The sequence below is a fragment of the Schistocerca americana genome, chromosome 2, assembly GCF_021461395.2.
Source record: "Schistocerca americana isolate TAMUIC-IGC-003095 chromosome 2, iqSchAmer2.1, whole genome shotgun sequence".
NCBI classification, from domain to species: Eukaryota; Metazoa; Arthropoda; class Insecta; order Orthoptera; family Acrididae; genus Schistocerca; species Schistocerca americana.
In genome coordinates, this window is record NC_060120.1 from 604,666,569 (window position 1) to 604,679,456 (window position 12,888).

At 37.5% G+C, this 12,888-nt stretch overlaps 1 protein-coding gene across 1 annotated transcript in view; it reads right to left on the reverse strand.

Moving 5' to 3' along the window:
* LOC124591419 (chromatin assembly factor 1 p55 subunit) overlaps positions 1 to 12,128 on the reverse strand; it is a 43,143-nt gene extending 31,015 nt beyond the window's left edge. Inside the window, exons 1-2 of the mRNA XM_047131730.1 lie at positions 11,980 to 12,128; positions 7,034 to 7,181 (exon numbers count right to left, since the gene is read on the reverse strand). Coding sequence (XP_046987686.1) covers positions 7,034 to 7,181; positions 11,980 to 11,998 — 167 coding nt within the window. The 5' untranslated portion in view covers positions 11,999 to 12,128. The remainder of the gene's footprint in view (positions 1 to 7,033; positions 7,182 to 11,979) is intronic.
* Positions 12,129 to 12,888: the final 760 nt, after the last annotated feature.

The following is a 12,888-nucleotide window of genomic DNA, read 5'->3' on the forward strand; positions in this document are numbered from 1 at the left end:
ATATTTACTTTGAAAGTAACGCTTTTCAAACCAGTATTCGCAATATTTTCCCGCGCCCTGTTAGAAATGGGTTCGTTTCAGCAGTTGCCAGAGAGCGCAGATAACAGGAGACACCGTGCTTGGGTATGTATCATGACATAGGAAGCTCGTATGTACATACATGTAAAACATTGAAAGATCTTCCATTATGTCACAAAAGAAACAAGACATCAGAGGATACTGCAAGAGCATCCGTATTTCGTGAACCATATTAAAATGTGTGCATTTAAAGCGCATACTTAAAGGGAAGCTTTTCAGTGTGGTTTTCGGGATGTAAATTTTCTAGGAGCACCAGTACTGTTTTATATCACGTTTGGTTCTTTATTATGACATAATACGACTTATCTTAGAAGCTAGATTCAGGAAAGGCAAACCTATGTTCCTAGCATTTGTAGACTTAGAGAAAGCTTTTGACAATGTTGACTGGAATACTCTCTTTCCAATTCTGAAGGTGGCAGGGGTAAAATATAGGGAGCAAAAAGCTATTTACAATTTGTACAGAAACCAGATGGCAGTTATAAGAGTCGAGGGACATCAAAGGGAAGCAGTGGTTGGGAAGGGAGTGAGACAGGGTTGTAGCCTCTCCCTGATGTTATTCAATCACTATATTGAGCAAGCAGTGAAGGAAACAAAAGAAAAATTCGGAGTAGGTATTAAAATCCATGGAGAAGAAATAAAAACTTTGAGGTTCGCCGATGACATTGTAATTCTGTCAGAGACAGCAAAGGACTTGGAAGAGCAGTTGAATGGAATGGATAGCGTCTTGAGAGGAGGGTATAAGATGAACATCAACAAAAGTGAAACGAGGATAATGGAATGTAGTTGAATTAAGTTGGGTGATGCTGAGGGAATTAGATTAGGAAATAAGACTCTTAAAGTAGTAAAGGAGTTTTGCTATTTGGGGAGCAAAATAACTGATGATGGTCGAAGTAGAGAGGATATAAAATGGAGACTGGCAATGGCAAGGAAAGCATTTCTGAAGAAGAGAAATTTGTTAACATCGAGTATAGATTTAAGTGTCAGGAAGTCGTTTCTGAAAGTATTTGTATAGCCATGTATGGAAGTGAAACATGGACGATAAATAGTTTGGACAAGAAGACAATAGAAGCTTTCGAAATGTGGTGCTACAGAAGAATGCTGAAGATTAGATGGGTAGATCACATAACTAATGAGGAAGTACTGAATAGAATTGGGGAAAAGAAGTGTTGCACAACTTGACTAGAAGAAGGGATCGGTTGGTAGGACATGTTATGGGGCATCAAGGGATCACCAATTTAGCATTGGAGGGCAGCGTGGAGGGTAAAAATCATAGAGGGAGACCAAGAGATGAATACACTAAACAGATTCAGAAGGAAGTAGGTTGCAGTAGGTACTGGGAGATGAAGCTTGCACAGGATAGAGTAGCATGGAGGGCTGCATCAAACCAGTCTCAGGACTGAAAAGTCCAAAACAACAAACAATGCTATACATGCTAGGAGATTAAAACATGCACTTGAAATGCAGCGAACAGTTGAAACTAGCCAGTACTATGGAATTAAACATTTCGTTTCAAATAAATTGACTGCCTCTGCGGAAAAGGTTAACAAAAGTCAAATTTCTTTAGCAAACAGACAAAAATAACTTTATTGTTCTGCAAGGCGATTAATTATTGACTGTCAGAAAGGTGGAAATAAAATAAAATCTGAAACTAAAAACATATTTTAGCCTTCCGTAATTATGTGAATGTACTTTAATTCACTTTATAGCTCCCGGCCACAGATATCCGTTTTGTTTTCATTTGATGTGAGAGTAAACGAAGAGGAAACAGCAAAATCACTAAATGTAAACACGGGTCACGTGGAGACTACCACTAGAACTCAGACTGCTCTGTGCATCAGCCCTGGATCTATGACATTTGCGAATCGGGTCAGTACTAAAAAAAATCTAATTTTCAAAATATGTTCATCTTGAAGCGCACATCTTTCGAGGAAATGTAAGACATATTATTTGGTCTTAAGTATGCCAAAGTGCAGTGCCACGCCTCTTCATAAAGCATCCGAACTATATTCTGGAGAGTGGAAATTGAAATGTCCTGAAGTGCCTCTCCTGCTCCCAGTCGGCCGGTTTGACAGCCTGCCTCTCTTTAAAAAAATCTCACAATTAATAGCGGATGGGATTATCTGTAATTGAGAGAACAAGAACTCTTCAGAAAATCTGAACTCTCTATTTCCTATTAGTTAATAATTTGCTGTTTTGTGTGACATAAAATTAAATATAGCATATATAAAACCAATACTGACAAGAGATGAGCAAGAAATTACAAATTTCTTCAAACCTTAGCTCCTAGCATTTTTTTCTCTCTAATCTTGCTACAGCTTTACATGGCGTGCTTTCCTTTCTGCAAAAGAATCTATTACATCATCAAAGTTCGTCAAACATTTTGCTACATGAAAAATCGAAATGTCATTATCTAATGCTGAAAAGCTGTTAATACAAATAATACCCAAGACTGGTGTGGTTTCTCGATCTGATTACGTCTATTCTGTCACTGTCTGCTAGATAAAACAAAATAGACCTTTCTAAAATGGCAGAAATTTTGTAACACATGAAATAAACGAGACTGTTTTGGCACAAATGGCCATTTTTATAACACGACAGAATATAATCCACAAAGTACCAATATCAAATGCCTATTAGGCCTACTACAAGCAAAAAGCTTTATGTTATGAAATAGTTTCACATTTCGTTCATACGCACCAGCTTCTCAGGCACGAGATCGAAAAGTAGTATTACGAAATTTTTATATACATTTGGAATCGTCTTATTCTTCCATAATTTGTGTGATGTCCCCGTTTCTTCTCCTTCCTCGTTCTAACAAACAATCTTGTCATCACCAATTCTGTAGCTATTGCTGCCACTGTCAAAATGTGTTCGCTGATTAACTTCACTAACCCTGCCATAATCACAGGTTTAGTTATCCTGCGATTATTTTCCGGTTAGGCATTATTGCGTGTTTGAACAACACTTTTCCGCGTTACTTCCAGAGTAGAACTTACACGGTTGCTAGCCTGGGACCGTACTACTGGTCCTTACTAGTGTAGCGATCTGGCCAAAAATTTTCTGTCAAAATTTCGTTTTCTTGGATACACCGAGAGGATAATATGTGATCTTTCTCACCTGTTACTCCTGTCAGCCATTTATTTCCATTCTGGTACTCTGAATCTATGGATTTCGCTAGTAATTATAGCAATTCTGATAATTCGCAAACCCAATCAACCACATAATCAGACAGCAATTGGCATTCATCCGTTCGGCTTTACTTCCTCAGCTATAGCCCTGTCCCCTTTTGTCTGCGGAAAGTTTATTGTTAGATGTGACGAGGATTCTCCTGACAGAGGCAACACGTACACTATGCATGCATTCAAAAGTAAACTTATGAATCATTTAAAAATCAACTTAAAATGTGTTCAAAAACCAACAGGCAAGCTTTTCAAAATCATATGAATAATCGATAGGCAAACGTGCGCAGGATGCTAGGTGCTTTGTGAAACAAGTCCCCCCCCCCCTGGAGAACATGAATTTGGCGCCCCCTTTTCCCAGTAGCATCTAGCTGCTTGCTGCGACAGCTTGCACAGCCTACAGCCACATTCCTGTTGCCAGAAGCAGGAGAATCTACTACTCAAACGTGACTCAACTGCGCATGTGCATGAGCCTGCTAAAACAAATCGAATGTAAACAGTTGTGACTTCACGCTCATTGGAGACAATTTGTTGTTATGAAGCACTGCATAGTCTTCCTAAAGCCTTTCACATATTTTCAATTGGCAGACGCTTGCATGAGCACTGTGTGTCATTGTTGTATATGGCTCATTTCCTTAGCAATATATTTTCGTTTTTTTCTCTCGTTTATGTTTTCTTGTTGAAGTATTATTCTGGAGTAGAGGGATACAGTAATATCCTTTGCTAGAGTATCGGTTCTTACCAGTCAAAATTACAAAAATTTAACTGAAAACTAAAACAATGAAAAATTCCCAGAATTCTAAAAATATCCCAGGTTTTTCCTTGTTTTCTCTCGGATGAAAAAATTCCCGGGCTTTTCCCCGATCTCCCGGTTGTCCCGAGTCGTATACACCCTGTATTATAAACTACCAGTTACACAATTTATGGTTGCAAATTTCTAACATGAATTCTATATAGAAGAATGGAAAACTAATAGAAGCTGACCCCAGGGAGGAACATTTGGACTCCGTAAAAATATAGGAACATGTGAGGCAATACTGACCCTATGACTTATCTTAAGAAGATGGAATAAGGAAAGGCAAACCTACGTTTATAGCATTTGTAGTCTTAGAAAAACCTTTTGGCAATGTTGACTGGAATAATCTCTTTCAAATTCTTAAGGTGACAGGTAAATTACAGGGAGTGAAAGGCTATATACAACTTGTACAGGAAACAGTCAGTTTTACGAGTCAAGGGGCATGAATGGGAAGTAGTGGTTGAGAAGGAACTGAGACAGGGTTCTAGCCTATCCCTGTTATTCAATCTGTATATTGAGCAAGCAGTAAATGAAACAAAAGAAAGAAATTTGGAACAGGAATTAAAATACATGGGGAAGAAATAAATGTCGCTGACATTGTAATTCTGTCAGACACAGCAATGGACCTGGAAGAGCAGTTTAATGGAATGGACAGTGTCTTGAAAGGATATAAGACGACATCAAAAGAAAAACAAGGATAATGAAATGTGGTCTAATTAAATCAGGTGATGTGGGGGGTATTAAGATTAGTCTCTCCATTATTCTGTAAGTAAATCGTGCCATTATTTTGATACCAAGACACACTACACAACTCAGCTCCTCCTTCCTTTGAAACCCGAATTACTGTACTACATTCTTCCTGAAGTCTGGAGGTGCTTCTCCTGCATCATGTATCTTGCACACCAGGTGGATAGTTTTGCCACAGATAGCTCACCCAAGGATCTCAATTATCCTGAGGAAATGTCATCTACCTCAGCAGCCTCATTTTGAGCTAGGTTGTCAAGTCCTATTAAAATATTCTCAGAGTATCCTATTTCCCACCCCATCTTCACTTCATTCCTCTTCCCATTCCATACTATTTTCTGATACTTTTACCCTTGTACAGATCAACATGTTTTATTAATCTTTCAGCTTCCCCTTTTTTAGTACTGGCTTGCCACTTGAGTTCTCAATATTTATAACAATATTTATTTTTTGTTGTACTGCTGAGGTGGTTGTTTTACTTCATATTTATGTCTGTTACACCACTGCATTCACTGTGCTGTAGCTAGCAGCTCTCCTATGTTGTTATGAAAGCTGCTACTGCATTATCTGTATCTGATTTTCTGTTGATAAACCTGCACTCATTGGACCAGAAATTCTGTTGTTCTTGCCACCATGCATTAGTAACCTCTTTTCTCCCCCCCCCCCTCCCTCCACCACCAACCCGTACACAATTTCAGCCAATCCACTTCTCTTATTGAATTATCTAATCTACCTACCTGATAAGAAAAATCTAACATTTCACACTCCGAGTCTTAGAATCCAAGATTTGTTGTTTTCCCTGAAGACAACACCTTCCTTAGTAGTACGAGAAGGCATGATGTACCTTTGTGGTGTTAGTTCCCCTCATTCACTTTTAGCCATGACCTGAAGTCATACAAAATGGCTCCCGACACCCTGATGCCAGGAATAACATGCCCCTGTCCAAAACATTCGAAGAATAGGACCTCCCCACCAGTCATCCAAAGTACTGCAGAGCCACGATTCTGCTGAACAAACACTATTGATTAGCAGTCCATGTTTCGTGGTCACAGTTCCACTTCAAATTCATCCATTTGTATTATGTTATGGCAACCTACACATGTGGTGATAATTATCCTAGTCTGGCTGCCACCAGTGTAAGAATGGTGCAGGATGACAATGCTGAAGGGAGCCCATTACTTGTCCTTGGTTAGCATGCACAGAGTTGGAGGGGTTACTATGTGCCAGTAACACCTTCTCAACAGTTACGCAACATCTGTCCCCTTCACACTGATCGTTTAATTTTAACAATACAACTGCAACCTGGTGGTTGTTCAACCATCAGACTTGCAACTCTAATCATTTACATAGCAGTCAATTGTATGTAGTTACACAGACATACAATGCCTTCTAGACGCCTTTTCTTCTTCAGGCAGTGTATACATTCACATTTTCCAGCTTTAAGCTTTATTTGTTTTATTTAATTTGCTTGAAGTGAACAATGGTATGACTGCTTTGGGAAACAACATCCAGTCCTTGCTCAGTCCAAGCTCGTGCTCCACCTTGGAATCAGGAACAGCGTGCTAATTCTTCAACTCCCATTGTGCAAGCCTAAGTATTTCTGGTGTTTATCTGCTTTTATTCTGCAATTTAAGGTTTCCAGTCTACATCCTATTGTTCCTTTTTGTGGAGCATATAAAGGTTTCCTGACGTAATAAAAATGCTAACAAGCATTGGGCACTAATGGTAAAGCCAAGTCTGGAGGCTATTAAATGCAATGGATGTGTGATTACAATTATGGTTATAAACAAAGCAGTATCACAGGTGATGGCATTAGTAAGTCACAAGAAAATTTACTACTAGGGATGTAAGGTCATAGAAGAAAGGTGAAGCAGGAGACACTACATTTACTTATGTCCTCTGCAAGCTAACATACAGAGTGTGGCAGAGGTTGTACTATGTGTACCCATATCATTTTCCTCCCTCCCTGTTTCTAACTACAGATGGTATGCAAGAAGATCTTTCATTTCCCTTCATCCTCACAATATACCTTTCACTTCCCAAGGAATGTACAAATAGTTCCTACAGCTTGGATATATTGCCTATTTTTTGTGTGGCATCAGCTTTAATAAACATTTTGTCTTCTAAAAGTAAGTGAAGGCCAAAAATCATGTCTCAATGAACTTTCTTTTTGACAGACAAAACAGTTCATCAAACAGATAGAACCAAGAAGCTTTACACTATCATTTGAAGTTACCTTGTCACATCTGGCAACCACTGAGCAGTCAGCGATGGCCATTCTAAAGCATGAGTCATCACAAGATCATATAAAAAAGGTGTATTTTTCTTCCAGATCTTATATTCCTCATTAATAACTCTCTCCTCCACAGCATCATCAAAGGTTTCTGTCAACAAAGCAAAACACACAATACGATAAAAATTTAACATCATACAATAACAATTTATCTGTACAGCAAAACTAGTACATAACAAGAAATATCTTACAAAGGGGATAATTTAGAAACCAACATTAACTAATACTGCCTGCAATTCGTCTTCATGCCCCCCCCCCCTCCTCAACAGGAAGAACACCATGCATAGGATATTTGTAGTAATAATACTCAGTGTAAACTAGCAAACAGAGGTCTATTCTGTAAAATTACAAGAAAATTATGGTATTTATGATATGTGCACTTGACAGTAACACTAGTGCTCTCATTAAAATAAAGGGATAAATTTGGCTAAAAAGATTTTCAATTTTGTGCATGAAAAGCCAGCCATAAAAATTCAGTTCATTGACTGACAATTTACACACACACACACACACACACACACACACACACACACACACAGACAGAGAGCTCCTGCTACCTTCAGAATTACAAAGAGTATTCCAGTCAATATCGTCAAAAGCTTTCTCCAATTCCACAAACACTATATATCTGAGTCAATTTCTCCTTTTGAATATATGAATTTCCTACACAAATTAAAGTGAAGAAAATATTGACAACAGAACTGTGGTTGACTTACCACTTTTCTGTGTGTGTGTGTGTGTGTGTGTGTGTGTGTGTGTGTGTGTGTGTGTGAAAACAGTTTAGATGGTTAATTTGTCAAAATCTATAACTGACAAAATGTTATACTGAAATTAGTATGTCACAATTCTGTATATCAGCAGCGTCTTCTAGACTAAGGGAAACTCAAGCTAAATTTCTTCACATTGCACAAAGTCTGGTTAAAGTGACTGCATTCAAGAGACTTACCTACCCCCACAACAGCCACAAAAACCTGTTCACAAAGTGCAAGGGGACGGCAAATCACTACAATGAAATTTTACACCTAACTGGAATCAGCAAATTGTTTCCCTCAAATACAGACATTTATCTGCTGGGAACAAAGTCGTAAAGCTTAACAAGAAGTAGGGAAACCGAGTAGAAGGCATCTCATTATGCAATCTTAACACCTGCAACAGTGTTAGGACTGCATATGGTTCACCATCTGAAAATTATCTTCAGGACATTCACAAATTTATAACTAAGCAACTTTGTACTTCCCCATGCTCACATTCATCAGAATAGATCCTGAAATAACTGCTGTGCTCAATGGTAAAACTAAGTTGGAAAATTCATGCTGATTTGTGTCATTCATATAAACTAAATTTAGTCTTTGCCTCTGGGCAAAAAACAAATTAAGATTCACACATAATGCTCCATTTCCCGCCTGACAAATCCCAAACGGCCCTCGTTTTTATGAAAAATTTAAGAATATCAATTAAATGCTTTGCTGATTGTTGCAGTAAATATTAAATACTGACACGTCATGAGAAATCAGTGGCAGATGATCAATAGTTCACCAGCCTGACTGGGTGTTTGTGTAGTCTTTATCACCTCATGTCAGAGTATGAAGTCTGAGTAACACTCCACATCCATAGTCTATCAGCAATCACGGAACATCTTGCACGCCTCTCTAAGACCTACACTATTATTTATTTATTCTTGTATTTATTTGGACTTGAGCAGCTAACATTCATTGAGCCAGCTAAAAGGAACGTAACTGACATGCAGTGCAAAACAAATTGATGTAGCCCTAGTAAGAGCATAGTGATAGAAGTTTTTTTAAAAAAGAGGACTTTTGAGATATAAAGCATTTCATTTCAAATCACTGGTCTAGCTACAACATAGCAAGAAGTTTCTGAACAGGAAACAACAGTATAGTTTCTAAACTAAGAAACGTCTACCTCATTTACATGCAAAAACTGTTTGCAACATGGGCTCATCAAGGACACGAAAGACAATTCTTCCCAGTGCAACACTGGATTATAGGAAACAATAAGTGTTACTGTAGAACTGTAGAATTCTTATTGTTACAACATAATTATCTGTTTTTAATTATATATAACCACACCTTTCTAAAACAATTTGAGTAAATAGGGTCAGCTGGGATAATTTGGTATTGTGAGGTAATCAGAGTAAATGACAATTTTTTTCCTATACCCAATATAACCTTCCCACATACTCAAATTTAATATTTATTCTGCATTTCCCGTTAGCTGCAATATGGTGTTAATAATGTGTTGGGCACAGTAATAATGCCATTTTTAAATACGTGTTTGTTTTTCATAACAATGCAATGAAGACATACAACTGTAGTTGAAGAGGTGCTGTTGAGAAAACAGCTGTGATATCTTACTCAAATTCAAATGTGTACACTTTACATATGTTTCTAACATAATTTTAATAACATCTGTAATATATCACTAATAATATGGTAGTAAATTACAATTAATGTGAGGTAATCTGGGTATAATTGCAGTGCATGGTGAACAATGGCCTCAGTTTTCGTTTCTAGATCATGCCACGAGCATATATTATGGAATGGACATCCACATAAGATTGAAATCATCTAGAAAAGGCCAGAGAAGTAGTAAAAAAAAATAAAGTCTAAGTATCCTGCTGCTAAAATATTCAATATTACATACAAAATACCAAGGCAGTCTTTCCTGGACCTAAAGACGGAAATGAAGGAACTGAAGACGAAGAAGAAATCTCTGGTTATCATACAAGAATTAACTCAAATTCAGAAATAAGAGGATCATGGGTTGCACTGCATTACCAAAACATGTTTGGTGACTGAAGGATTACAGGAACAGCACAAGATCCACACAAGCTAACATAATAACTAATCTTCCACGAAGTTCTTATCCAGGTGCAAGAGGGATGGTTATCATTCCATTTTCCTGAAGAGATTGATTGATTTACAAAAAATGTTTGAAGCATTGAGTGAACCCAATTGTAATGGAGATATTTCAAATTCACTTTAACACTATGAAGTAGAATTATCCGTTTGTCTTTTGACTCATTGCTGATTCTTCAAACTTTTGGGAAAATTATTTCTACTACGTCGTGGGTTCATGCTCCTATTCTTACCTATGTCTGGGGTAACTGTGGCATAACAGGACAATGAAGTATATTTACTTGAATACACATTATACCAAAATTTCTCCCATCCATGGGTTATTATTAATGGAAAGGATCATCATGCTTGAAAATGCAATAGAATCATTCAAGAAAGTCACACGGCTAACATACAAGGAACTGACAGCAAAATTGTGTCTCGGGAGTAAGTTACAAACCATTAAACTCAAAGAGTTCTGTTTCGTTATGCCCAAATTATTCCAAACAACCCCTACAATGCTGTGTGTGCACATGCATTATATTTACAGCTGCCAGATATGTGCCATTACCAGTAACCATTATTAATGCAATCATCTTAAATTTGGAGATTTCAGGTTATTACAGCATTTGTACCTTGCATGGGTGTTAAAAGGGTTAAATTTTTCAATAACATGTCTCCATTCTGACCTGCCCTACAATCCTCATCCACTGAAACTTACACAATTTTAGTACTCCACCACATTAGCTATCCATCACTTTCAATGTCGTCTTCTCCAAATTGGCCAACAGTACAGAACCCTTTTCATTGTCCAGTCAGTCATTATTGGAAACGTCCCAGCATGTTATTCTTCTACTATTCATTATGCCCATGCCAGCTGTGCTAAATCATATTCTCCATATGCAGTCACTCTGAACATGTTTTTGCAAGATTCATGTAAAATATTTATAGCTGTTGTCCATCAGCACTGGTTACTGCCACATGGTTCACATGAACAAGCAGTCACAGCCCTGGCAAGAATTTTCAATATGTTCATTTATAGATGCTGGTTTAATAGCTAGGAAGGATTCCTCCTCCTCCTCCTACCACCACCACCACCACCACCACCACCTGCTTGGTAGTATATGCTGGTATTAGATGTAGGGACCTTTACTTCACTGCAGACTTTCTTTTGTTGAAGTGTGGGCTTAAATATTTTTAACTAGGCGCCTACATGCTTATTACAAGCCAAAACCTAATCCTAATATTATCAAGGTTACTTGCCCTCCTTGTGAAATGAGCATATTCAATTCTCGATTTGTTAATCTCAAACTGTCAATTGCGCTAGAACTTCCCATTCACTCTCCAGATATATGATGTTTATGGTTGGCTTCATCTAAAGTCGAATTGAAAAGCATTGTGGACAAGGTATCTCTTAACTAGACATCACCACAGAAAAAGATGTCATTAATTTTCAGTATATTTTTTTTAAATTATGGCAAGTTTGAAGAAAACCAAAACCAGTACTAATAGATAAAAAAGAACTTTTGTAATGTAGACCACAAAAGGTGACAAACGAATCAAATCCAAAGAAACTAATAGGACCTACACAGCTTTTTACTAGAAAAAAATAAATCTCTAGTTATGGATGCCGCATGACCTCACAGTGACAAATTAGGCTTCCTCAAATGACTAAAAATATCGAAGAACTTCCAAACGAGTGCTCTTCTGTCACTGTCAACCATATGAGTCATGAGTAACAAGTACTAGTTTTTGCTACCTTCAAACTTGTATATTGTATGCGTAAGAAAAGTCAACAGACAAAATATAAAAAATATCATGATACCAGACAGTCATATTAGCTGCGCTGGATTAATAAGGTTACAAGGAAATAATGAAGCAATGATTGCTCTCCACATCACGCCAGTAAACAGCAATGTGAATGCCGGTAGATACGCTAACTTAAATTATAATCAAAAAGCAAAAGCAAGCTTATCAACGGTCTAGCTATAGAAACAAAAACTAGCACACGTATTCGAAAGCACTTTTCCTCACCTCCATCCTTATCACCCATTGCCGCTATATTTACCAAACCAAACAACAAAGTGTTCTCCGTACCGCGCCAAATGTACGTAGGGCGCGTTCACAATCAAGCTGCACTAGTATCTTTGCGGGCGTGTTTCATTCTACCAACGTTTAGTACACAAAGCCAAAGCTGTCTTCCCCTAGCAGTAGATGACACGATAAAATCGTACCGTACAGAGAGGCTACTGTGTCCTAGGGAGGTAATTTTGCTCCAACTCTGAAAAAAGATTCAATTCTGCATAGTACCTACTGCAATAAAAATTTCGGAACAGTTTTGATTCTGCCCAATAGTTAATGGTCTACTAGCTCATACGTTTGAGTTATTCTGCCACTCGCTATCTTGAATATTTTCTGCCAAACACATTTGTGCTACTGAATTTTGAAGCAATTTTTGTCAGAGAAAAAGTGGTATTTTGTTACCAGAAAAATAGGTAAACAGAAGGCAAATGACCTTCATTTCTGTATAGAAATTAGTCATTTTCTAAATCACAGCCACAAATTTGTAACCAACACGCTATTTATCACTATATGATCTAAAACAGCCTTGGAGGTTATTTTATGGGGAAATGGAGAACTTTGTACCATGAATAAAGCGGATCAAAGCAGCTCCACAGTAGTTTCATTGCTTCGTTTTAGACTTGATACAACTTGGAATGAATCTTATTATTTGAAAATGAATACTGTTAAGATATTAACATTGTTATAATATGGTACGAATGCAAATGAGAGCTAGGTCCTTGCCAATATACAATTTTCAGCAATGAAAATCTGAAAGAATGCGTGTGATTCATAAGAAATGGAACACTTGCTTGAAATGTTACAACGTGTTTCTAAACTAATGTCAAGAACTAGTAAATAACTTTTTAAAGGAAAAATCCA